General features: G+C 39.3%; 10 protein-coding genes across 10 annotated transcripts; 3 read left to right on the top strand and 7 right to left on the bottom strand.

The window, feature by feature from the left end:
• Positions 1-650: 650 nt before the first annotated feature.
• Positions 651-7,070, top strand: CDC39 (CCR4-NOT core subunit CDC39; the record flags this gene model as incomplete). Its single annotated transcript, XM_022819295.1, has 1 exon — positions 651-7,070. The coding sequence occupies one exon, from the start codon at positions 651-653 to the stop codon at positions 7,068-7,070; it is 6,420 nt and encodes a 2,139-aa protein (XP_022675875.1).
• Positions 7,071-7,373: 303 nt separating this feature from the next.
• CDC50 (CDC50/LEM3 family protein) lies at positions 7,374-8,534 on the top strand (the record flags this gene model as incomplete). The annotated part of the gene is made up of 1 exon (XM_022819294.1): positions 7,374-8,534. The coding sequence occupies one exon, from the start codon at positions 7,374-7,376 to the stop codon at positions 8,532-8,534; it is 1,161 nt and encodes a 386-aa protein (XP_022675874.1).
• A 344-nt stretch (positions 8,535-8,878) lies between these two features.
• On the top strand, positions 8,879-9,556 carry UBC1 (E2 ubiquitin-conjugating protein UBC1; the record flags this gene model as incomplete). The annotated part of the gene is made up of 1 exon (XM_022819293.1): positions 8,879-9,556. The coding sequence occupies one exon, from the start codon at positions 8,879-8,881 to the stop codon at positions 9,554-9,556; it is 678 nt and encodes a 225-aa protein (XP_022675873.1).
• Positions 9,557-9,746: 190 nt separating this feature from the next.
• YCT1 (uncharacterized protein) lies at positions 9,747-11,432 on the bottom strand (the record flags this gene model as incomplete). The annotated part of the gene is made up of 1 exon (XM_022819292.1): positions 9,747-11,432. The coding sequence occupies one exon, from the start codon at positions 11,430-11,432 to the stop codon at positions 9,747-9,749; it is 1,686 nt and encodes a 561-aa protein (XP_022675872.1).
• A 572-nt stretch (positions 11,433-12,004) lies between these two features.
• On the bottom strand, positions 12,005-15,895 carry OXP1 (uncharacterized protein; the record flags this gene model as incomplete). Its single annotated transcript, XM_022819291.1, has 1 exon — positions 12,005-15,895. The coding sequence occupies one exon, from the start codon at positions 15,893-15,895 to the stop codon at positions 12,005-12,007; it is 3,891 nt and encodes a 1,296-aa protein (XP_022675871.1).
• A 300-nt stretch (positions 15,896-16,195) lies between these two features.
• MSO1 (Mso1p) lies at positions 16,196-16,819 on the bottom strand (the record flags this gene model as incomplete). The annotated part of the gene is made up of 1 exon (XM_022819290.1): positions 16,196-16,819. The coding sequence occupies one exon, from the start codon at positions 16,817-16,819 to the stop codon at positions 16,196-16,198; it is 624 nt and encodes a 207-aa protein (XP_022675870.1).
• Positions 16,820-17,219: 400 nt separating this feature from the next.
• LYS9 (saccharopine dehydrogenase (NADP+, L-glutamate-forming)) lies at positions 17,220-18,557 on the bottom strand (the record flags this gene model as incomplete). Its single annotated transcript, XM_022819289.1, has 1 exon — positions 17,220-18,557. One exon carries the CDS (start codon positions 18,555-18,557, stop codon positions 17,220-17,222), a length of 1,338 nt encoding a protein of 445 aa, XP_022675869.1.
• Positions 18,558-19,691: 1,134 nt separating this feature from the next.
• On the bottom strand, positions 19,692-20,774 carry OCA4 (Oca4p; the record flags this gene model as incomplete). The annotated part of the gene is made up of 1 exon (XM_022819288.1): positions 19,692-20,774. One exon carries the CDS (start codon positions 20,772-20,774, stop codon positions 19,692-19,694), a length of 1,083 nt encoding a protein of 360 aa, XP_022675868.1.
• A 511-nt stretch (positions 20,775-21,285) lies between these two features.
• BRE5 (Bre5p) lies at positions 21,286-22,806 on the bottom strand (the record flags this gene model as incomplete). Its single annotated transcript, XM_022819287.1, has 1 exon — positions 21,286-22,806. One exon carries the CDS (start codon positions 22,804-22,806, stop codon positions 21,286-21,288), a length of 1,521 nt encoding a protein of 506 aa, XP_022675867.1.
• Positions 22,807-23,571: 765 nt separating this feature from the next.
• Positions 23,572-24,933, bottom strand: POP2 (CCR4-NOT core DEDD family RNase subunit POP2; the record flags this gene model as incomplete). The annotated part of the gene is made up of 1 exon (XM_022819286.1): positions 23,572-24,933. One exon carries the CDS (start codon positions 24,931-24,933, stop codon positions 23,572-23,574), a length of 1,362 nt encoding a protein of 453 aa, XP_022675866.1.
• Between the last annotated feature and the right edge of the window lie 82 nt (positions 24,934-25,015).

Genomic DNA, 25,015 nt, shown 5'->3' with positions numbered 1-25,015 from the left:
TAGTTTGAAGCACTCTTATTTGCGGTAGCCTCAAAAGTATATCAAGCAGGCTAGCAGCATCTTCAGTTGGTTTTCGGGATAACTATAGTTATGTTAGTACACACTTTTTCAAGATGATCCATAGAGATTACGTAAAAGGTAAAAGTTCGCGTCTTATATTGCGAAGGGAAACCTCATGAATGTAACGCGTTTTCGAGTCACTTGCTATCATTAAAACCGTATGAGATTACCCTGCCTGATAATAGTGGCAAATATTTTCACAATAAAGCCCGGGTAACAAAAGGTAACCCGGGGGTGACCCGCCAGTTCTCTTTCGCTTTTAACAAAAACTAGATATTAAAAGTATGAACAACAAAGGTTTTTTTATGTTTGATAGTACGTTGGATTCAGAATATAACATGTCTAGATGATTATAAGACATTCTTTTAATTGATTGATTTTCCTTTGGGACATTAAAAAGACCAACGACCATATATTTATACCAGGTCTTTAAAAGCGGATAGATAGACGCGTGTTTTTTAAAAGGCAAAAATAAGCTGAAACACTTTTATACAGTTGCCACGCATTAATCTTTCTGTTTATTTTTTCTTTCACTTACCATCTTGTTTTTATTCTCTTAACGTTAGTTTGAGGGAATAGAGGAACTTTTCATGAGTGAGACGCAAGAAAACAGTACACTTGCTAAAGAATCACACGCCATTGAGAACAAGCCATCTTTATATCTGAATCAGGATAAGGAGACCGGTAACATACAAGAGGTTTCATCCACATTCCAAGGTTACGTCTTTCGCCAAATTCGAATTCTAGTTGCATCGGCCACAGAGGAGAATTTATTCGAAACCCAAAAGCATATATCACTTCTATTACAGAGAGGTTCCTGGTCGTTATACATTGACTATTGGAAACTTCTAGTGCGATTATTTTCAAAGGATATAGAGGAAGCTAACGAAATACGTCGTTTAAGCGAAGACAAAGAGAAGCTTGCTGATTTCAAGAAGCCTAACATCGAGTTATTATACATTTTAGCGTACGAGCTTAGCAAAAGAAGTCCAGATACCATTGAGAAGGTAAAAGAGTCCGTCTTTGAGAAAGAATTTGGAGAATCAACATTTGAATTACTTTTAGCATTATTCGAAACAGGAGATCCGGACAATACTGAAGCTCTAAAGTCTTTAAACCCACAACCACCCACTAATAGCTTAAAAGAACTACTAAAATCGAAAATGAGTGTATCTAATATTGCCCAAAATTTGTTTGCGCCAGAAAACAAGCCAAACTTTTTGACCATGCTCTCAGAGTTTCTAAAACCTCTTTCAGGTGAAACATTAAACGACTGGATTGCGTTGATACTCTCGGAAGTTTTAGCTCCAGGATCACAGACTTCTACTCAACAGTCACAACCACAACAACAATGGGCAGTTCAAATGCCAAATGTGGACAATCAAGAGGTGGCAGAGGCCGGCGAAATGGGAAATAAAGTTCACACAGTCATCAAGTCTTTGGGTACCACTAACGTCAATTGGAATCGTGTTTTTAATCTCATGTCAACAAAGTACTTTTTAAACAAGTCGGTTAACGCTACTTTACCATCATTGAACTATCTCTTCTGCATTCTAAACAGCGGGCCTTTAGTGGATCAATTTTTTGCATGCGATTGGAGTTTGCACTTCAAATTGCGTTTGTCTTACCTAATGTACCAGTGGAATTACAATTCGGAATGCTTGGATTTAACTAAGCTTACGAATATCAAAAAAATCAACAAGTCAATTCCATTGACAAAAAACTCCTTGTTGTCATTGGTGTCTGTTGGAAAACTAAATATCGAACTATTTTTATCCAGAGATGAAATTTCAAAGGATGTATTGTTTTCCTCATTCCATGCGTCCTTTTCGGAGGCGTACAATAATGTCCCAGAGTATTTGGCTGCAGTGCTGATATCCGAGGCCAAGTACTTCGCATTACTTGTTGATAACAAGTCAATAATCGATGAGCTTTTAATCTCATTAATAATCAAAACTTATGAGAATAATGTTGTTGCATTCAAGGAACTCTTAAAACTAATTTCAAAACAGAAGGTGATTGATGTTAGTAGAGGGATTGTCGCATCTCAAAACCAACAAACCTCTAACCTCATCCAAACACTTCACGAGTTGAACCTTTTGGATGAGGTAATGGAAAAGTTCCCAGTTAGAGAATCGTTAAAGCTTTGTGCTCCTATCGTTCGCTTAGGTTACATGGACTTTACAGATTATCTAAACAAAAATATCAACCTCAAGAGCTTTTCCCATGTTTTAGAATTCTTGGACTCAGAAACAAATGTCGATGATATTGACTCTTCTGTGAAAGCACTGAAGCTTTTGGATCTCAATTCTTTACACAGGTTAATCACCCATACTGTAGGGTTGAAATTGTCAATCGAAGAAAGAACAAATTTAAACAATGTAATCTTTAAGCTATTGATTGCTTTCCCTAGATTGATCAACTATGGTCATGGTCATGACGAGGCTATCGTGGCAAATGGCGATCATGCACCAATTCCCCAAGATGTCGAAAAGAAAATGCAAACATATCTCCAAAAGATGTACAACAAGGAAATGGCAATCAAAGATATTGTAGATACATTGCGTAAACTTAGAGATAGTGACGACAGCTATGATCAGGATGTATTCTGCTGTATTATTCACGCAGTAATTGCAGAAACTACTTTTTTCAAGGAATATCCATTGGAAGCTCTTGCAACCACCTCGGTGCTCTTCGGATCTATGATCTTATTCGACCTTTTAAGAGGCTATGTATTGGATGTCGCATTCCAAATAATTTTCAGCTTTGCGAAGGAAAATCCAGATTCCAAGATGTTCAAATTTGCTGTTCAAGCTTTGTATGCATTTAGAATGCGACTCAATGAATATTCTGCATTTTGTAGACGCTTGTTAGACGAAATTCCTGGTCTACAAACCCAACCTCAAATTCGTCAAATACTTGAAGAAGCAGCTGCTTCTCCAAACGTGGAAGTAGCTGAACGCAAGGTACCAGCCCTAGTAGAGTTAAGTTACTTCAATATTAACGAGGTAATTAGTCCCGTGGTACAAGAAACTCCGCCAAGGGAAGTCACTGAAAGGATTTTGTTCAATGTAAACAATACAACCATGAGCAACTTTGATACTAAAATAGTAGAACTAATTTCTGTTTTGGAGGAAAGGTACTACCAGTGGTTTTCAAACTACCTTGTGAATCAAAGAGCGAAGACCGAACCAAATAACCACACGTTGTATGCTAAAATCATACAGACAATTGATTCAAAGTTACTCCACGCTTATATGTTGAATTTTACCTATAAGCAACTATTCATCTTCTTATCTACAAAGGAGCTTGGTCAGAATGAGAAAACGCATATGAAGAATCTAGCGGCTTGGCTAGGTTGCATTACCCTTTCGCTCGATATTCCCATTAAGCATAAACATATTGCTTTCAGAGAGTTGTTACTAGATGCACACAAGAAAGATAGACTAACTGTTATTATTCCATTCGTAGCAAGGGTGCTCATGCAGAGTGGCGAATCTAAGGTCTTCCGTCCTCCAAATCCTTGGACAATGGGTATCTTAAGAGTTCTTCTGGAGTTGAATAAAAAAACCGACTGGCCGCTAAGTCTTTCCTTTGAGGTCGAAGTTTTATTCAAACATTTAGGTTTAAAGTTCAGCGATATTTCTCCTTCGCACTATCTCGAAGTTCCTGATGCCGCAGAATATCTTTCAGGTAATTTAAGACACCTAAGTGCTGAAAAACAACAATTAGAACAGCAACAACAACTTTTGTTAATGCAACAATACCAACAACAATTGATATTGCTACAACAGAGACATCAACAACAAATCCATCCCCAACAGCAGCCTCAGCAACGTATTATATCTAATGGATTTGGCAATACGATAAATGAACAAACAAACATCGAAACCACTGATACAAATTATAGCACATTAGTTGGAAAGTCTGTTTTCGTTACCCATCCTGATTTGAAACGTCTATTCCAAATGGCCATGTCCAAATCGGTTAGAGAGATTTTGATCCCTGCTGTTGAAAAAGCTTCGAACATGGCAGTACAATCTACTGTGAACATTGTTTTGAAAGATTTCGCTACCGAAGTTGATGAACAAAAGTTAAAAACGGCCGCTATTAACATGGTTCAATACTTAGCTCAAAATGTTGCACACTCAATTTCAGTACCATTATTGAAAGACACTATCAGGAACACGACACAATCCCTTACCCCAAATCTCATCAATATGACGAATTCTCCAATTGCTGAATTGAACACCGCAATTGATGATAATATATCAATTGCTGTCTCACCAATCGAAAAAGCTGCAGTGGAGAGGGCCATTCAGGAAGTGAACGAAAAGTTGATTCAAGCTGTGGCTGTTCGCCGCTACCACCTAGAGCGCAGAGCTGATCAACCATTTGTCGCTCAAAATATCAACCGCTTCTCTATGAATTTGCCAGATCCTCTAGGACTCAAGCCAACTGGTGTTACACGTGAACAGTTTTCTTTGTATGAACAATTCCCAGGAAGCCTAGGCAGTGATGAAAATAGGAGCCCGTTGCAATCGATATCCCAACAACAACAGCAGCAGCAGCAACAACAACAGCAGCAGCAACAGCAACAGCAGCAGCAGCAGCAACAACAGCAACAGCAACAGCAACAGCAACAGCAACAGCAGCAGCAACAGTTACTCCTTCAACAATTACAACAAAATCAGAACCAGAACCAAAACCCCAACCAAGTACAGGGCCAGACAATGAACCAGCCTCAGGGTGCTTCTCAAAATATGCTCAATATTTCAGGTGCTTTCCCACCACAGGCACAACCCCCTCAACCTGCTATATCTGCTGTACACACTGAATTAGAACAAAACCACAGAGTTCTTTTACATTTAATGGATACACTAGTTTCACAAATCAAGGATTACAGCGATGATACCGACTTCGAGCTACAAAAAGATAGTACCATCAAAAACACAATTGTTGAAATATTATCTTTTATTTCTAGGAGCAACCAAAAGGATCAATTATCGCTAAAGGTTTCTCAAGCTGTGGTCAATAGTCTTTTCGGATCCAATGAAAGTAAACTATGCAGAGATGTTTTATCCTTGTTGTTAGAAAAGTTGTGTTCTTTGTCCATGGTTGCAAGAAAGGATGTTGTTTGGTGGTTGGTGTATGCTCTAGATCCTAGAAAGTTCAACGTTCCCGTTGTTCGTTCCTTACTTGAAGTCAACCTAATAAATATTGCCGAATTGGACGCTGTTCTTGTTACGGCCATGAAGAATGGTATGACTGGAGCAACAGAATTCTCCATGAATTTAATTCGTGATACAGTTATGTCAGATTCTCCAATTCTAATGAGATTGGACTTTATCAGAGTATTAGGCTATTTGAGAACAGTCAAGACACCGGAAATTAAAGAATTCCTAGACGAGTACGAGCAGTGTCTTGCAGTTCCAGTTTCCAAAAATACCCCGGTGACAAAAACAGAAAGGTATTATCTTGTTTTCACTGAGTGGGTAAAGTTGCAACAACGAGTGGAGTCGGATGATGTCGTTAACACCGTATTTATTAGACAATTGTTTGACAAAGGTGTCATTGATAACAAAGAGAAAATCATTGAGTTTACTAAAGCCGCCCTAGAATTATCAGTCAACTCATTCAAGCAAAGTGATCCTACTGGCGAAGTCTTTACATCTATTGACGCATTAAGTAGACTCATTACAGCACTACTAGTTGTCCAAGACTTTGATGTGGAAGAAAGAAAGGAATATCTAAACCTGCTTCTCTCTGTTGTAACGCTAGTGTTTGCAAAGGATCATCAGACAAATAACACGTCCTTCAACGAAAGACCATACTTTAGATTATACTCTAGTCTTTTGTCTGATTGGGATAAACTACGCGATCATAACTTTATCAGAGTATCAAACCCTGTTATTAGGAAATCTCTAATTGAGTTTGATCAACCGTTCTTTGACATCTTTGCATCATTCTTGCACAGTTATCAACCAATCGCATTCCCAGGATTTTCATTCGCTTGGATCACATTAATCTCTCATAGAATGTTCTTACCTAAAGTCTTAAGGTCTAAGGAACGTTATGGATGGGATAAACTGGTATTACTACTAATTGACTTAATGAAATTTTTATCACAGTATGTCAAAAAGGGTAACATTCCTGATTCTATCTCAGTTATTTACAAGGGAACTCTTAGGGTTTTCATTGGTATTGCAAACGATGTTCCAGAATTTTTAATCCAAAACCATTATAAGTTGGTGAAGAATGTACCTCCTACATGCCTTCAATTGAGAAATATCATATTATCTGCAATTCCAAAGAAAATGATGATCACTGATCCATTCTCTTCCGAGATTACTGAAGATAACTGTGTCAGCATACCAAAGGTCTTTTATGATCCATCTCAAGACTTAAAGTCGTTAAAGAAGCCAGTTATCAATTATTTAAGAATTCCTTCTACTTCAATTTTGAGAACTATATGCGGAGCACTCTTCAGGACAGAACTCGAATATGAGAATGGTATCGGTTACGATGAAAATAGCGTTGATGTGGGCTTGATACACGCCATCGTTACTCATGTGGCTGTAGAAGTTGGTTTAGAAGTGGAAAGAGCTTCAAAAAATGCTGTGTTTAACGTTAAATCGTCATATTACACGTTGCTATTCGGAATGCTATCTGATGGAAATGATGAGGTTAAGTTGCACGTCATCCAAGCCATGGTGAATCAATTGAGGTACCCTAACGTTCATACTCACTGGTTCAACTTTGCGTTGAAATTGATGTTCCAATCTACTGAATGGCCAGATGATCAATTACAAACTATCCAAGAAGTGATCTTGAGAGTATTATTAGAGAGAATTATTGTAAACAAACCTCATCCATGGGGTGTAGTTGTGACATTCATGGATTTACTAAGGTTAGAAGGACCAAGTATGACTGAGAAACCATTCGTTACTAGTACGCCAGAAATTCACACTATCATCAAGAACATGCAAAAGTATGCTATCTCTAGTTAATCGTAGACAAGCTAGCTGTCTACTTGTGTATTAATTTGTGTATCTAAAACGTACTATAAAAACCCTTCGATAATGTTCGTGATCTTAATATCAATCGTTCAAAATGACTATTAAAACCATCTACGTTCTAACAGCCTCTGGCCGCGTAGTATGCAAAAGCCACCAGAACATCAAACTAAGTACAATGAAAAGAGAGGCGGATGCTCAGTATATATAATACAAATAATACATATTTATTGCACTACAAGTTATCACAGAAAGTAAGCATTAGGGTATCGGAGAAAAGTAGTCTCTTTTAGAATAATGGTAAGACTATTTTCAAGATCTCGAAAGCATACAGACTCTGATGAGGGTTCAGCAGTAAGAAAGTCTAGAAAGCCACCAAACAGTGCCTTCAGACAACAGAGGTTGAAGGCGTGGCAGCCTATTTTATCTCCACAATCAGTGCTTCCGCTGTTGATTGTTATAGCCGCGATATTTGCTCCTATTGGTATAGGCCTTATAATTACAGTGAATAATGTCGAAAACCTTTCTATTGACTACAGCCAGTGTCATAAACTAGCTTCAAATGATTACAAAGAGATTCCCTCGAAGTATGTTAAATACCATTTCAAAAACAAGGTAGAAGAAAAGCCTCAATGGAGGCTTGAGAGCAGTGGTGATGATCAAACTTGCCTATTAAGGTTTGAAATTCCACATGACATCAAGAAATCAGTTTACGTCTACTATAAGTTAACCAACTTCTACCAAAATCATAGAAAATATGTATCTTCATTTGATATTGATCAACTGAAAGGCCACGCCATTGATCCTGACAATCTTGTTAGCGATTGTAAGCCGCTTCGAGAAGAAGATGGGAAAGCAGTGTATCCATGCGGATTAATTGCCAATTCCTTGTTTAACGATACCATATCCTTGTCCTTGAACAACACTGCAAACAAAGAGGAAAGCTATCAATTAACTAACAAGAAGATAGCCTGGAGCACGGACCGTAAGAGATACAAGAAGACGAAGTATAAGGCGTCAGATATCGTACCTCCTCCAAACTGGCGCAAGAGATTCCCCGACGGATACACCGAGGAAAACCTCCCAGATATTTCCAAGTGGGAAGAACTTCAAGTGTGGATGAGAACGGCAGGTCTACCAAAGTTCTACAAACTAGCTGCAAAAAACGAAAATGGAACCCTAAAAAAGGGAATTTACGAAACAAGCATTGGCCTAAATTATCCAGTACAAATATTTGGTGGATCCAAATCCTATATCCTCACGACAAACAGTATAGTGGGTGGTAGAAACATGTCTCTAGGTATAGTCTACCTAATTGTAGCAGCTGTCGCAATCATGTTTGCAGTAATTTTTGTCATCAAGTTGGTAGTGACTCCAAGAAAGATGGGTGACCATTCTTTCCTACACTTTGCAGAACAAGATGATGAAACTGTTCCACCAGCATCATCATCAACATGATATCTGACACAGATTTATTGTTCTTCATAGAAGTACATACTACAGTCTACAGAAACTCCATAAATATACATGTATTCTTATAACGCCTTTAGTTACCCTCCCACTTTTATACCTATATATATGTTTTTCTGTTTAAAGATGGCGTATTAGACATGATTTTATATTCGGCCCTCTAAACTTGATACAAGCCTTACATGAAAAGATTAAACAAGCGCCAAGTGTTCTAGCAGAATTTTTAGCGTTACAAATAGGAATAGATAGCCTTATAAAGTGCAAACTTGAATCAGAGGCATTTTTATCTTTATCGAGGTTGCGCCCAGAAAAGATTTAGTTCACTTTCAAACATGCTAAGGTCTAAGAGAATTTTAAAAGAGATTCAAGCGGTTAAAGAAGACCCAGAAGCTCAAATTGAACTACGGTTCGTTAATGAATCTGATATACACCACATGAAAGGGTCATTCATTGGCCCAAGAGGTACACCATATGAAGGAGGAAAGTTTATTGTTGACATCAATATTCCAGTGGAGTATCCTTACAAACCACCTCAAATGAAGTTCGATACTAAGGTATACCATCCAAATATTTCATCAGTGACAGGTGCAATCTGTCTTGACATATTGAAAAATGCATGGACACCTGTCATTACGTTGAAGTCTGCTTTGATTTCCCTTCAAGCTTTACTACAGTCTCCTGAACCGAATGATCCACAAGATGCCCAAGTTGCAAAGCATTACCTGAGTGACAAAAAATCTTTTGACGAAACTGCAGCCCTATGGACCAGGACTTATGCCACGGAGAATGGAACCAATGGAAGTGAGGATATTAATGGTACAAGTAACGAAGAACAACCAGATGAAGCCGATCTTTACGGAATTGATCAAGAATTAGTGAATCAATTTATCGGACAAGGATTTGAAAGACATAGTGTGATAGAGGTCTTAAAAAGACTAAATATTAAGAGCATGAATCTAGAAGATAATGATACGGCCAATAAGATTTTGGAAGAGCTTTTGAAGGAGTAGTTAATATATGGAAATAGGAGTGTATGCATTATTCACATCTTCAAATATAATACCGTAGTTATATATAACCGCATTCCGTATTATTTGTTTTACATTTATATACATTAACACATTGGATTATATTATGTTATATTATATTATTATATATATGATATTAAGTTGAATAAAGTTTCGAATAATCTAGCACTGGTTACAATGGATATATGAATGTCTTGTTCTCTAGATCAGTCAAGTCAAGCATTGCAATATTTGCCTTTAGTTTTTCGCCATTAACCTCGATCAAACCGAACTTCTTTTCTTCTTCGCTCAACGCCTTTACTCTTTCAATGTTTCTCTTACGTAAAATGTACCAGATGACCAAAGCAATAAGTGGGGCGATCGAAAACGATAGAACAATTTGCACAATCCAAGCTGGATAATATCTTGGACCATCCTTGTCCTGCCATAGTTGAGGTGAGATTAAGTTGGCTACACAGTAAAAGAACATGACAATAGCATTTCTTGTTAATCTCTTGGTATAACCAGAACAAGTGGCAGAGTTCCAACTGAACATTAGGATCCAAGGCACACCAAAAGCTGGGGATGCTAAACATAACATACCTAATAGTGCAATATGAGCGTGGAATGGAAGGGAAACCATGGCAATAGAACCAACGAAAGAAGGTATTGTCCAAAACACCACAGAAAAGGCTGTGAAATTCTTCTGATATAGCAAGAAAGTGGTGGCTATGATACAACATATCACTGCAAAACCACCGGCGGCAACAGAAACTAGGGTAGAATCCAAACTTGAAATATTACCGATCGACTTGAACAAAATATTTTGTTGATAAGTCAAGTTGTTAGCTAATTGCTGTAATAAGAAGAACAAGCCAAACAGCCATGAAATTGGGTCATATAGAGCTTCTTTAATCTGATACTTTTTGATGACTTTTTGTTCGATGGAGGAGTTTGTTGTATTTTGAACTCTCCTAATAACCCATACCTTTTCTTCATCGTTCAAGAATACGGCATCCGTTGGATTATTGGGGTACACAGCTAAAATGAGAATCGTAAGAAGGAAGGTGCAACCCCCAATAATGATCATAAAGATTTTCCACAAAGAAACTGGACTATGTTTGATATTCAACACACCATATGCAATAAACCCAACTGGAATTGTGACACCAACACATGTACTGTAGAAAATAGGTGCTGTGGCAGCCTTTTCATCCGCGGTTAAAAATTGAGACATGGTGGTATTCAAACATGGCAAAGCAATCGACTCCACAAATCCTAGGAAAAATCTCAAAGCATACCAGCCCTTGTAACTTGAAGCTGTACAATGCAAAAACACCAAAACCGTCCATAAAGCAGTCATCGAACTAACTACATATTTCAATGGGTATTTCTGGACAAAAATCAAATTTACTTGACCCACGATGAACCCAACGTAAAACAACGTATTGGAATTGTTATATTGATTTTGAGTCATCCCAATTTCTTCAAAAAGCCCTAGAATTGACGCATAAGACGAAGTTGCTTTATCTGAGTAAAGAATCAAATTGATGAATGCTGTTAGCGACACAACAATCCACGTCACTTTTCTTGATAAACGTTTCTCTTGCTCTTCAGTGATAGGTGGAACTTTCGAATCCCATTGTTCCAAAAATTCTAAAGTAACGTCTGCATCTCTAGAGGACACAATTTTGTACTTCTTACCGCTGTTAGAGTCGGTGCCAGCACCAATCTTTACATCAATCTCGCTGTCATCAGAGAAATGCTCTATGGCATGACCTTCCGTAATTAGAGAAGTGACTTTTCCAAACTTTTCGACATCTCTTACTTCCCTGTCGTCATTTTCCAGGCTGCTACTGCTGCTTGCACCCGAAATCATTGGTACTCTTAGCTTTGATCGCTTGTTATACAATCTTTATTATCGATTTATAAAGGCCAAGCAAAGAGGGGCAATTTTATGCACATTTATGTAACTGTTTCTGGGATTACCTGCATGATCTCCGTAAGGGCCCGCCTTAAATACAAAATACTCTTTTCATCTCATCTCAACTCATCTGATATGATTGATATCCGACTGCTACTCTCTCTATACTTTGGGAGACACTGCTGTGTCATAGGCAAGGGAGGGACAAGAAGATGATAGTGGAGCATACCTGGTAAATATCGAAAAAACGCACAAGAGGCCGTACACTTTTCCTTTCTTTTTGAAGTCTCGAGCCACAGACTGCAGAATAGCCCTATTGAATCAAGCAAAGCTATTAGTAAGAGATTAGATATTGGAAGAATATTGCGCTCGGAGTCTTTAGAGACTAACAGTGTAAAAAAGTCTTGTTGCCAATGGCAGAGTGCACAGTACTTATGATGTTTGGGTGTAATTGTGGCTTGTGGTGTAATGATGTTAACTGTGGCTTTACTGTGTAAAAGGTATTGAGATAATGGCACATGACCAGTTTATGCGTCTGGGACACCGTAACCTCCTCCGCCTGGCGTCATAATAATTATTCTGTCCCCTGGTTGAGCATTGATGGTGTTTCTACCACCTAAATTCACAACTGACTGCGTCTTGTTCTGTACCCATAGGTTTACACCACGATCTGCATCGTGTCCTCCGTTTAAGCCATGCGGTGGGTTTACTCTTCGTTCAGAAAGAATCGAGGCCTGGACTGGTTCTGTAAATTCAATATCACGTACTACACCATTGCCTCCAGTGAACCTTCCTATCCCTCCAGATCCGGAACGAATTGAAAATTGTCTTAGGATCACAGGGTAGTGTCTTTCGAAGATCTCCACGTCTGTCATTCTGGTATTGGTCATGTTGGTGTGAACAGCACTAGTCCCGTTCCATGCAACTTGTGACTCATCCTGGCCCGGGAGTTTCCTCCAGTAGAAGCATCCTGCACCATGCCCACCACATATAGTCTCATAATAACCAAAATTGTCGTTCCCAAAAGTCAAATTATTACAATCTCCCTGACTGTCTGCCTGAACCCCTAACGCTTTAAGAATTACGTCTGTAACTCTTTGGGATGTCATCACGTTACCACCAACGACTGCTGCACCTTGTCTTGGAGAGAGTACGCTTCCAACTGGAATGATAATATCAACTGGATCTAGACATCCTTGGTTGAGGGGGATTTCCTCGTTCACCAGACAGCGCAACACGTATAAAGTTGCCGAGAAAGTAATGGCTTCTGGTGCATTTAGATTTCCATATACCTGTGGTGTTGTCCCGGTGAAATCGAAAGTGAACTTCTCATTTGCTGGGTCAAGCGTAATATTGAGACAGATCTTAGTACCATCATCCATGAAATCACTGGACTCGAAGATTGCAACATCGTTATTAGAGTCCCTTGACAAGTTCTCCTGTGACTGCATCAATTGATGTGCAACGATTTTTAAAGTTTTCTTTACTGTATCGCTGGCATTTTTCTGAATTGCATGCATATACTTTTCAATTTCATTGAATCCGAACTCTTTTACGAGTTCGCTGACTAGCATAATTCCTTTAGTATTAGCAGCGATCTGTGCCTTCAAGTCCGAGATATTGTCCGCTAGTTTTCGAGAACCCGAACAACCTGGGTACTGTGCCGGATCCTCAAAAAATAATTTAACCACTTTCTTTTCGTCGAATTTACCATTCTCTACTAGCTTTTCACTATATATGGCAGCGCCTTCTTCGAACAATTCTTTTGAATTTGGGGGCATAGAACCAGGGAGGATACCTCCAATATCTGCATGATGTGCTCTTGAAGCAACATAGAAAATGAGCTCTCCCGAGGTCTTATCAAATGATGGGGTAATAACCGTAATATCTGGTAAATGCGTTCCTCCTACATCAGGGTGATTAGTCACAATGGAATCACCTGGATTCAATTTATTCTTCCACAATTGAGCTTGTTTCTTGATACATGTGGACATGGAACCCAAATGAACTGGAACATGGGGCGCATTGGCGACTAAGTTTCCATCTTTGTCGAATAATGCACAGGAAAAATCCAACCTTTCCTTAACGTTAGTAGAAACAGAAGTTTTCCTCAACTGATTCCCCATCTGTTCCGCAATATCCATAAATCTATGACCAAAGATAGATAGAAGAACGGGATCTACAACATCATGAGAATTTACCCCATTAAATGTAGTAGAAGATGCAGGCTTATTCTCTTGAATTCTGATGAATATATGTGACTTCAAAATTGTACCCACAGAATTTGGTGTTAAAAGGTTGGTTTGTGTACCATCTGCAATGATAGCGGGTCCTTTTACAACACTACCAATTTTCAAATGATCTAGACTGTAAACGGGAGTTTCAATCCACCCATTTTCAAACATGACCGGTTTCGTGAAAAGAGGTTCTGGTAAGGTAATTTCAGATTCTAAAGTCGATGATATTTTTGACAATTGAGCGTCGATACTCTCCTCTTGTCTTACATTGGATAAACCTGTAGCCCTAACTCTGACATCATCAACAATGATATTCTTGTCTTCGAAGCGGAATCCAAATTCAGCTTGGTGTAGCTCATGGAATTTCTGCGCGAATCCTCTATTGTCATCTTTATCTTGTGAGACCATCAATGATGTTTCTGTACCCTCGTATCTAAGATTTAGGAACCTTTCAATCTTGATAGATTCTTCGCTAAAACCTTGACGTAGCAATATTTGGGTACATTCTTGCATGAGTTTATCTATTTTATCGTAAATCAAGCTCATAGAGTTAGAACTAGATTCATCCAAAATGTAGGAACACGGTTCCCTTGCTTCTTCCACTACATCTGCGAGAAACATACCATAGGCTGAGAGAATAGAAGAATATCTGTGAATCAACACTGTATCTATTCCTAATGTTTCAGCAATCGAGACAGCATGTTGACCGCCAGCTCCTCCAAAGGAAACCAACCTGTGGTTTGATATAACATGCCCTTTTGCCTCTGTCAAAGTTCTGATGGGTCTAGCCATTGACTCATTAGCAACCTTCAGAAAGCCATACGCGACTTCATCAACGGCTAGAGATGAGCCCATATCTTTATTGATGTGGTCAGTCATTTCTTCGAAAGCGCGAGTCGTCGCTTCAATATCCAATGGCTCATCCTCGTTAGGTCCAAAAATGCTTGGGAACAATTCAGGAACCAATCTACCTAAGAAAAGATTGGCATCAGTGATAGTCAAAGGACCGCCTTTACGGTAACAAGCTGGTCCAGGATGTGCAGCAGCAGATTCAGGTCCCACTTTGAAAAGACCATTTTTCCAAAACAACCTAGATGAACCACCAGCTGCCACAGTATTGATATCTAATTGAGGAGTTTGAATAACAATACCTGCGGTGAGAGTCTCGAAAATGTGTTCAAGTTTACCATCTCCAAAACGACTCACATCTGTAGAAGTACCACCCATATCAAAACCAATCAATGGAATATTAGTTTCTGGATCATAGCAAGTGGCGGAATAGCCGACCACACCACCCGCGGGACCAGATAGAATAGCCCTTAATCCAGAAAACTTATGCGAGTCGACAAGTCCACCGTCTGACTGCATGAATTGAATTCTGGTGTCTTGAGCTTCGGATAGACCGGATTCGATACCATTTAGATATGACTTAATGACAGGAGTCAAATATGAGTCTGCTACAGCAGAATTGGCTCTAGGAATGAATTTAATCATGGGCGAGATCTCAGAGGAAAGAGAAATATGTTCGAACCCGATTTCCTTTGCAATTCTACCAACTACTTGCTCATGTTCTTGATAAGTAAAGGAGTGTAGGAAAGAAACGGCAAGTGACCTGATACCTGTAGCATAGAGTATCTTGAGAGTAGCCCTTACTTCATCTTCGTTTATCTTTTTCAAGATATGTACTGTCTCACCAGACTTGCCTACTCTTAAGTCTTTATCTTTGCGTGAAATAATGTCATCTGAATCCACATCAGTTAATGTAACTCTTTCGTCAATCTCAACTACCGTTTCATATAAAGGACCTGGACGCTTGATAGCCAAATCAAAAATATCAGGTCTAGTCTGATTTCCAATTACAAGGGCATCCTTGAACCCCTTAGTAGTTACTAATGCACATCTTTCTCCTGTTCTTTCTAATGCACAATTGGTAGCTAAAGTAGTACCCATACGAATTGATTCAACACCAGAAATGTCCAGCTTTTGGCCACGAGGAATCTTTTTCTTCTCGCATATCTCTAGCAATCTCCTAATACCTTCTAAAGGCGCATCTGGATAATTCCTAGGGTCCACCGAGAGTAATTTTATGACAACATCGTCGTCTGGATTACCAGAACCTGGATTTGCAATACAATCGGTGAAGGTACCACCTCTATCAATAGCAATTCTAATCTTTGACATCCAAAAAGTGCTGAAATTGACTTGTTGATGGCTAGTTTATCCTTTATTTTAAAATTAAACATAGTGGTTACCTAACCTTTACATTGTCGTTTAAAAGAGCGATATTATATATATCAAAAGGGAAAGCCAGGAGGAAGAATAAGATCGGTTAGTAAATGCTTTTAGTATATTATATAGTGCATTATATGATGATGCGAGCAGAGAGAGAGAGAGAGAGAGGGAATTATTAATACCTATGTTTTAATTTCCCTCATTTCTGAATTACCGCTAGGTGAGGAGGAAGCTATTGCTCAACCTTAGTTAAGTTTCAAACTGTGGATTGGACGGAACCCGATTCATACGTAGCCTACTTTGCATCAAACGTGACGAGACAGAATCATATCTGCTCGAATTGGAAGATATAGATGGTCTATCTGCAGTAGATAAAGATGGATCACTTTTAAACGAATGCATACCCGCATTTGTGGATACACTCGATGCATGCGAACCCACAGTGTTCTGATTATTTGACGATACAATACCCTGGAACAAGGAGGATCCCGGAGTTCTTCTTTGAGGTACAATGCCATGACCATGATCATTTCCTTGTCGCTGGCCATATCCTTGCTGCGGTGGTTGTGGTTGTCCATGTCCTTGTCTCTGACCAGCAGGGACCTGCGATGAGCCGGTTTTGTCCATCTCATCTCTTCTAGTCATGTGTTTTCTTTCCTCCGATGGATCTGCCTTATGTCCTAACCACTCGGGGTACCCCTGAAATGGCTCTTGAGTGGAGTAGTATTTCACAAGAGCCTTGTGTACTAATGTGCTGGTTGGTGAATCTCCATCGTGTTCTTGTTTTATAGTAAGGTTTTGGATTGAGGAGGACAAAGATTTGGTACTCGACTTAACTTTGCTCCAAAGATTGGTTGAACCGTTTTGTGACATGTTCTAGGGTGGTACTAGTAAGGGAGCAAGTCTGCTTAATCTCTTTTGTTGGATTATACGCCTTTTCGTTGTATATTATATGTGTGTACTCTTTCTATATTAAGCTTTTTAACTTTTAATGTTTGCAGCTTTCAAGTACCGAAACAGGTAACAAACATCGAATGCCATTAAAATGGGAGGACACCAACTACTAGGTAGGAATTTGAGTGTAGTAAAGCTTGACTATTCTTGTAACGTAAAAGAACTATTGGATTACACTGATACAGACTTAGGCTGATTCATATATTTAATATACATTTGATAAAACATAATATATAGATGTGTGTATCTGTATATAAAAATAGCTAAAAGAAGGTTGCAATTCACAATTCACTGCCAGAGTTTCATTATTGCTTATAATTCAATCAATAGTTTTCTCCTTCAAGTAGATGTTGTACTTTTCCTTTAGCTCTTTCATGATAGGGTCATTGATTTCTGGAGAGTATGGGGCAACCAAACCTGGACCCTTTAGGGAACCGTCCAATACTCTCTTTGTGGCAATAGCAACTGGGTATCCGACTGTAGCTGCCATGGAGGAGTATCCACCAACTTTACCGTAGTCTACAAGGGTAGCGGTTCTAGTTTCTGTAGTTCCATCAGCCCATTCGATACCAAACTTGTGTTGCAAAACAACCATGTCTCTTTCACCTTCCTCGTACTGCATTAGTTCCTCCAAGGTAGCACATAGAGTGTCCAAAACATTGCCTCTTGGAGTGATCTCCTTATCAGAGAACAAACCCAACCAAGCTAGACCGGAGAGAATTCTTGATCTGTCTTCATCGGATTTCCATTGGGTCTTGGAGTCAATTGCCTTGATTATATCTTCCTTGGACGAAGAAGCAGCTCCTAGATAGCTGGATAGAGCCTTATTCCATGCAATTGGGGAGGAGAATAACTCGTTTGGATCATCCTTTAACATTCCCATGTCGACCAAGGCCTTGACGAATTCTGGGAAACCTTGGTATCTGAGAGTACCTCTAATCACAGTCTCAGCTTCTGGAATATGGTACAATTCCTTGAACAAAGTAGAATCTCTGTTAGGGTAGCAAACGAAAGCGTAACCTGGGTAGATGAAGTATGGCTTAGCAGAGGCCATCAAGTCCTCAGAAGAAACAGTCTCAATCTTACCATCCTTCCAGTACTTAGCACTGTTTCTCAATGCCAAAAGCACACCTCTTGAAGACCAAGAGAACTTGTAACCCAATGGATTGTCAGAGTCCTCTGGGGCTGGCAAACCACCACAGTAGGATAGGAAAGACTTGATCTTACCACCTGCCTTGTGCACCTCATCAATAGTCTTTACTGCGTACAAATGATCAATACCAGGATCCAAACCGATCTCATTCATAACAGTAATACCAGCTGCCTTGATCTCAGGCTCTAGCTCTCTCAATGCGTCAGAAATGTAAGAAGAGGTAACTACATCCTTCTTCAATCTAATCGCAGACTTTACCACGTCTGGATGGTACGTGTATGGAATCAAGGAAATAACCACATCGTGTTGAGCCAATGCGGCATCTAGTTGCTTTGCATCAGAAACATCCAATGAAATGGCTTTAGATCCAGAAGCTTGAGCCAATGCCTCCGCCTTTTGCAAAGTTCTGCATGCGACAGTGACAGAAATACCTTCAGTAGCGGACAACACATCGACGACTGGTTGAGCAACGAAACCCGAACCTAACAACAAAACGTTCTTCATGGTTATTATTACTAGATGAATGCTTTACACCTCTTGACTACGAAAAACACTTTACCCAATAACTAACCAAGCAATACTACGAACATGACGAAAGCTGCTAAGGGAACAACTAACTCTTCATTAAAAACGTTTCCTTACTACAATTTATATATGAGAATATTCAAGCTGTAAGAGAATACAAATCTAATGGCAAGATTGTCAACTTCCCATATTCCACTGGATCTTTGGCTGCCTGACTCAATCACATAAACTGCACGAAACAGCTCGGTGCTCGTTGTCCATTGCTCATCGCGGCCATCGCTGAGGGTTTTGCCCATTGTGCCATATAGAAAATGGAAAGAAAAAAAAAAAAAAACCCACAAGCGAAAAACGAAAGTGAAAAACTCTTCCGAGATAAATTCCGGGGGAATTTAAGTTGGAAAGAGGGACTATACGCTTACCCGGACCAGATTTGAAATTCCGCTGGAATTTCAAAAAAACCATAAGGAAAATTGTCTAAAACGGTTACCCGAATATTCATATATGTTTCCCCACATGAAGGTGAAATTTGGATCATGTGATTTACCGATATTACCCTCCACCAGTGCTTGGCCTGCCTCTCAGTGTATGGCTGAAGGAAGAGAGAGAGAGAATGATAAAATGAGTATATAGTTGATGGACTAGAGGATGCACATAGTGATATCACTATATCCAGGAATTCCTAACCACATAAACTTGCAATGTTTCTGCCACCAACCTTGGGCAACGAACTTGCCGTAAGTTTCTCAAGCCCTAAGGCCTGTGTTGATTTTCAGGTCTCTTCTGCAAAACCCCAGCTTTTTAAAAAGTAAGAAATTCTTTCCTATATTCATGCCATCTACTAACCACTTTTACAAACTACAAATATTTATTGAAATACTTGTTAAAGTTTTCCCATAAAAGCATGGGACTTTATCTCCATTTCTGTGACGTGTATAGATTTGCATTTATACACCCCAGACAGCCGTGGTAAACGAATCCCATATATTGACGAATTCCGATTTATTGGAAGGCTGGCCACAGAGTGGATTGGTTGCGGATGGTCATATGACTTTTCCTCTTTGTACAACTCCTCCATTTTGAAGGCCAGATACATTCTTTTCTTGTATGCTATTCTCAGGCGAATATACTTTCCTTGTAATAATTATGCTCTTGCACCGCGTGCTGTTGGTCCCAGAGGTCTCTCTGGTACTTAAACCATGTTGGAAGAAGCTCTTCTCGAGGTACAGATATCGAGAAGGCGTCTTTAGGACTGGTAGGTTCGTAGTAGGTGTACTCCCCACGCTCCCTTCTATCAAAAGCTAGTCTGTAGCGGTTTCCGAATATGCCTAGTGCCATTGATCCTTGTGGTTTTTGTTGCGTCTTGATATTTCCTTCTGTATTTAATTCCATGTTTTGAATCATGCTCATCATGTGCTGGGGAACCTCCGGTGGCATCAAGAGATCTGATTCTTGCACTATTACCGTGCCCTGTGAGTTTAGGTCCTGCTGTGATGTGGTTAGCTGGGTTTCTCCAGTATGCGAGGATGTCTGTCGATCTTGTTGAGCGATTCTTCGCTTGGGGCTTCGGCTACGTACAGAATTTGGAGTTGATGTCGAGGCCCCCGGCTTAGTCTCGGTATCATCTTGAATTAACCTTATATTTATCAACTCAAGAAACGTTTCTGCAAAATAGTTGCGGTTTTTCCCCGTAAATAATCGATATTCGCTGATAATTGACGATAGTTCCCACTTCTGTACTTTCCGAAGAATGCCTATCACGACCGATGTCTTATCAACCAATAATACATTATGGTATGAAACATCGAGCATAATCTTGAATATTCGCTGGATGCTTTGACTTTTGATCAACATCAGATCATCCTGGTCTGTTAAAGAGTATCTATATCCTTCATCAGTGGCCAGGTCGTCTTCAGTTCCATTTTTACGGACTAAAGACTCATCCCTATGGTGTAGCTGCCGTTTCTTTTGGTCGGGAGCGATGAGTGAGCTTGAGTCACCTAGAGTCTTGATAACAAAATATTCAATACCAGAAGTGTCAAAAAACTCTTTGAAGAAGTTGCTCGGAAGCTGGCCTCCCACAAATATGATAGTCTTCAAGTTCAATGTCTCCAGAAAAGAAAGATTAATTGTTTCGAGTTTGCTGCATCGATATATCCCCTCTTCAGGTATCCCAAAGTTAGCTGGAGGAACTAACATGGCAACTGTATATGAGATGGTGTTGGTTTCAGCGGTATCTCTTGCCCGTTGTCCTTCTCTGTCTTCTTTCCTATAGATCTTTTTGCCAATCAAGTTTTGATCTTCCTTACATTTTTATTGTCGCTAATTTACCTCTACATTCAGACAAAGATACCCTCTAGTCAAAAGCTGAAAAATTGAACAAGTCTGTAAAAAGTGGAAAGAAGAGAGAGGAAGAAGAAGAAGAGAAAAAGATAAAAACAAAAGAAGATGTACAGTCAGGCCCGCAATGTGTGGCATGATGCATTTTTGAAAATGCTATAGTAAGGCGTAGACTAATTTATACTCTATATAAACCAGAATAGCGGATGATCTTGGTTATTCTTTGTATCAGATATACTATACTATAATATGTGTTTGAGTTTGAATTTGAGTTTAAGATGAGGATGGATGGATGGTTAAATGGATTAACGAATGGATGAATGTACATTTAAAATTAGACTTTAGAATTATGTTTTCGTATTAGATTAAATTAGTTCTTTGATTTGTCGTTACGTGATTTCAGCGAACCTTTTTTGTAGGCTGAATTGTTCTGACTTGATGGTAAATCAGAAGAAGGTGAAGGAGTGTTATGTGTACTGTTATGACTGAATGACCCGTTGCCATTACTATTGTTATTATTATTGTTATTGTTGTTGCTGTTACCGTTACTGTTCTTTGACTTGTATTTTGATGCCTTGTCACCCTTTGGGTTTAGGTTGATAGTTCTCTCACCAACCTTTAGATGCTGTGCTTCAATGGCAGCGTCCCTTGCAGACTTTTCTTTGAAGTCAACAACGGCAAATGAGTCTTGGAATGTAGTCTTCATCACTTCTCCATACTCTTTTATAAGAGCCTTTTCAAGCTCAGATGCTGTGAGACCGTTAGTGTTACCGACGTACACTGGGTAGTAACCATGACTGTTTTGTATAATGACGTCGCCGATTGGCTTAGATTGTTGCTGTTGTTTGTTCTTTTTGTTTTGCTTGGTGAACCCATTTGGAGGAGGGCTCTTGGACTTCTTTGTTGAAACATCTACTTTGATATAGTTGGTAGTGAGCTTAGAAGTCTTATTGAGTTTGCCTGCCCAAGTCATTTTGACTGGCTCAGCTTGAGTTTGAGGAGCATTGGTATTTGTTGAAGTGGAGGTAGAAGCAGGATTAGGAGTGGAAACAGGTGTAGGTGTTTGAGTAGGTATTGGTGTAGATGTTGTTGTGGAAGAGGGGGTTGGTGACGAAGATTGTTTTTGAACTTCTTCTTCCTCGGCCTTTGGCTTCGCCTTTGATGCTTGAGAAACGGAGGAGGCAGCAGAAGGCTTTTCCTTTTCCTTTTCCTTTTCTTCTGATAAAGGCGACTTAACAGCTACAGCAACTGGTGGGTCCTGTTTCTTTGGAACCGGTTTGGTGATTTCTACTGGCTTAGCAGTGACAACCGGAGGAGTTGCCACTGGCTCCTGGGCCGGTTTTTCAACCGGTTTTTCCATTGGTTTTTCCACCGATTTTTCGGCTGACTTTTCGATCGAACCGGAAACCACCACTTGTTCGCTTGGTTTGTCTGAAACAGGCTTCTCCAAAGGACCGAGAGCTGGAATGAAACGAATAATGTCATTCTTCAAGTCGTAGATCTTATTATTGTATTCAGCAGGCTCCAAAATAAAACATTGACAAAATCTGTACGATGGTGAATCAGTCCAACATAACTCTCCCAATGTTAATATTAGAATAGAAGAGCTCTCATATCCAGTGCTTTGAAAGTCACAAGAATCAATCTTCACCTTTAAATCTTGCACTCGCTTGCTGTTTCTCGTGAAAAAATTGTTGATGTTATCTTTCCCAATCAACTTCACGGTGTTCAAGTAGTCTTTATCATGCTTAATGGGATCATTATAGTTTATATGTGTCAATTCAGCAGTGCTAGAGTACAAACATGAAAGCTTCGAAGGATCATTATGCATACGTTCATAGTATGTCTTCAGGAACGCATAACCGATCTCTTTCACATCGTAAGTGGTCATATTTAAAGCACAATATCAAAGAACACACACACAATCAAAAACCAATTTATCAATACAATATAATCAACTTGCTTGTACAGGGTATCAATGCTAAACTATAACTAATGCACAGCGCCTCAATTTTGATTACAATACAACTTACTAACAAAAAACCAATGCAAAAACAAATCCAAAACAAATCCAATCACAATCCGAGAAGTATCCCGACTCAATTATAGATTGTTAAAATAATCAGAGCCAACAATTATGCTTTAAATGCTAATTATCCAAGTCACTATAATATTATAACGCTATAATATTATAATACACCGCTAAAAATCACTTTCCAGAGTAGAAGCACAAACACAAAAAACGAAAAACGTGTTATACGATTGCTACTGCAACCTATTAAGCTAGCCAAGTGAATCAAGTCTCGATCTTTGGACAAAAGTACTGAGAACTGGTGCCCCTTTCACCAACCAAGCGAATGTCATACTTCTTATTTCCAGATTCTTTTCGATTCTCAAATTTTTTCTTGAAGAAAAAAACGAATCATGCAATAATATCATTGGACACGAAAAAGGAACATCGGTTAAAGAGCACTGGCACTTGTCGACGACAGTTAGGAAACGAAAACAGCACTAGTTGGCATCCGTTGGTACAAGAGGCTCAAAGTGTCTGTAGAAGTAACCCCTCACGACATACCACTCTTTAACTCAGAAATGAAAATGATTAATATAACAAATATATACTGAAGGATATATATGTGTGTGGAATGAACCACGTCTACTCTTGAGTGATACCGTATATCATGTTTCGGTAATAACTAAAATCAGTACCGTTGCGAAGCTTATACATCGACAACTTTCCAAGTTGAGTGTATGCCAATAGTGCCAAAAGACTCTGGCCTGCGGCACTGCTGAAGAGTGGAAATATTGGGATACCTAACTCATCTGCCAGTAGTTCAAGAGTGTACTGCTGTTGTTGCTGCTGATTTTGCAATAAGTGTGGTGGTGGTGGGTGAGGATGTTGCTGCGTTACTTCGTGAACGAGTTTGTTGATTAAGTTGAGGTCGTAGGACATGGGAATATACTTTTGTACCCACCACTCAAAATCTTCTTTGTTATTTGGCATGCTTGCATTCATTAGACGGTTGATAAGGAAGCCATAGTCGTATGCGGCGTGGTAACTTATCCAGATGACTTCATCGTTCAAAAGTAGTCCTGAGTCCATCATTAATTGGGTGAATTCGTCGAAATCCACACCATTTTGTTGATGTCTTTCTAAGATGACCCCTGATTTCTTCAAGAGCTCTAGAGATTCTGAGTTAACGGTTTCCTTTGTTACGTCAAAGTGGAAATTGAATTGCCAAGTAGAAGGGAAGTTATCAGGTTTATTTCCTTGAAGGTCGCTTAAAGAGAGTCCGATTTGGATTGGAGTCAAAAGGTCAACATTTGACCTCATAGTTTGATAATGATAATCTGTTTTTGAACGGAAGTTTCCAATTGGTCTTGCTATGGTGCCTACAAACTCTGTGCTAATTGAAACAACCTTATATTGCTCTATCATCTTTCGAATAATTGCAAATTCGAAGTTCACGTTGCTTTGCCACACATCCCTGATTAACAAATGAGCTGGCGAAGAAATTGGTGTATGTGAGGAATTAGGAAGTATAGTATCTCGGTTATTTGGTATATTTTGTTGCTGTTGCTGTTGCTGTTGTTGAACGGGCAAAGGAAACTGAACTTGAACTTGTTGCGGGATACCATTATTTTGAGGAATATTCCCAGACATGCTGTTCTGCATCATCATGGATATTTGACCATTGTTAGGAATTGCCATCTTACCCTGTTGCTGTTGTTGTTGCTGTTGTTGCTGTTGTTGCTGCTGCTGCTGCTGTTGACCAAACGCGTTGTTCACCACATCCATCTTTTGTTTCAATAAATAAGAATTTTGTAATCCTGCATTATTATTGTCCAAACCTTGCAGTAATTGTGCTTGTTGCTGTGCTTGTTGGGGTAGCATTCGTGTGGCGTTCATAGAAGGGGAAAACATCATACCTTGCTTCATCTGAGGGAGAACAGTTCCTTTCCCAAAAAACTGCTCATTATTTCCCATACCGTTAATCTGATTGTTGACGGACTGCATGAGTACTTAGTGTATTATACAATTCGCTCAATCTTTGTGCGATAAAGCTCATTAACAGTGTATAACTCTTTAATTTGGTTTT

Source organism: Kluyveromyces marxianus, chromosome 4, assembly GCF_001417885.1.
Source record: "Kluyveromyces marxianus DMKU3-1042 DNA, complete genome, chromosome 4".
Taxonomy (NCBI): Eukaryota; Fungi; Ascomycota; class Saccharomycetes; order Saccharomycetales; family Saccharomycetaceae; genus Kluyveromyces; species Kluyveromyces marxianus.
This window is presented reverse-complemented; position numbering and strand designations above follow the sequence as displayed.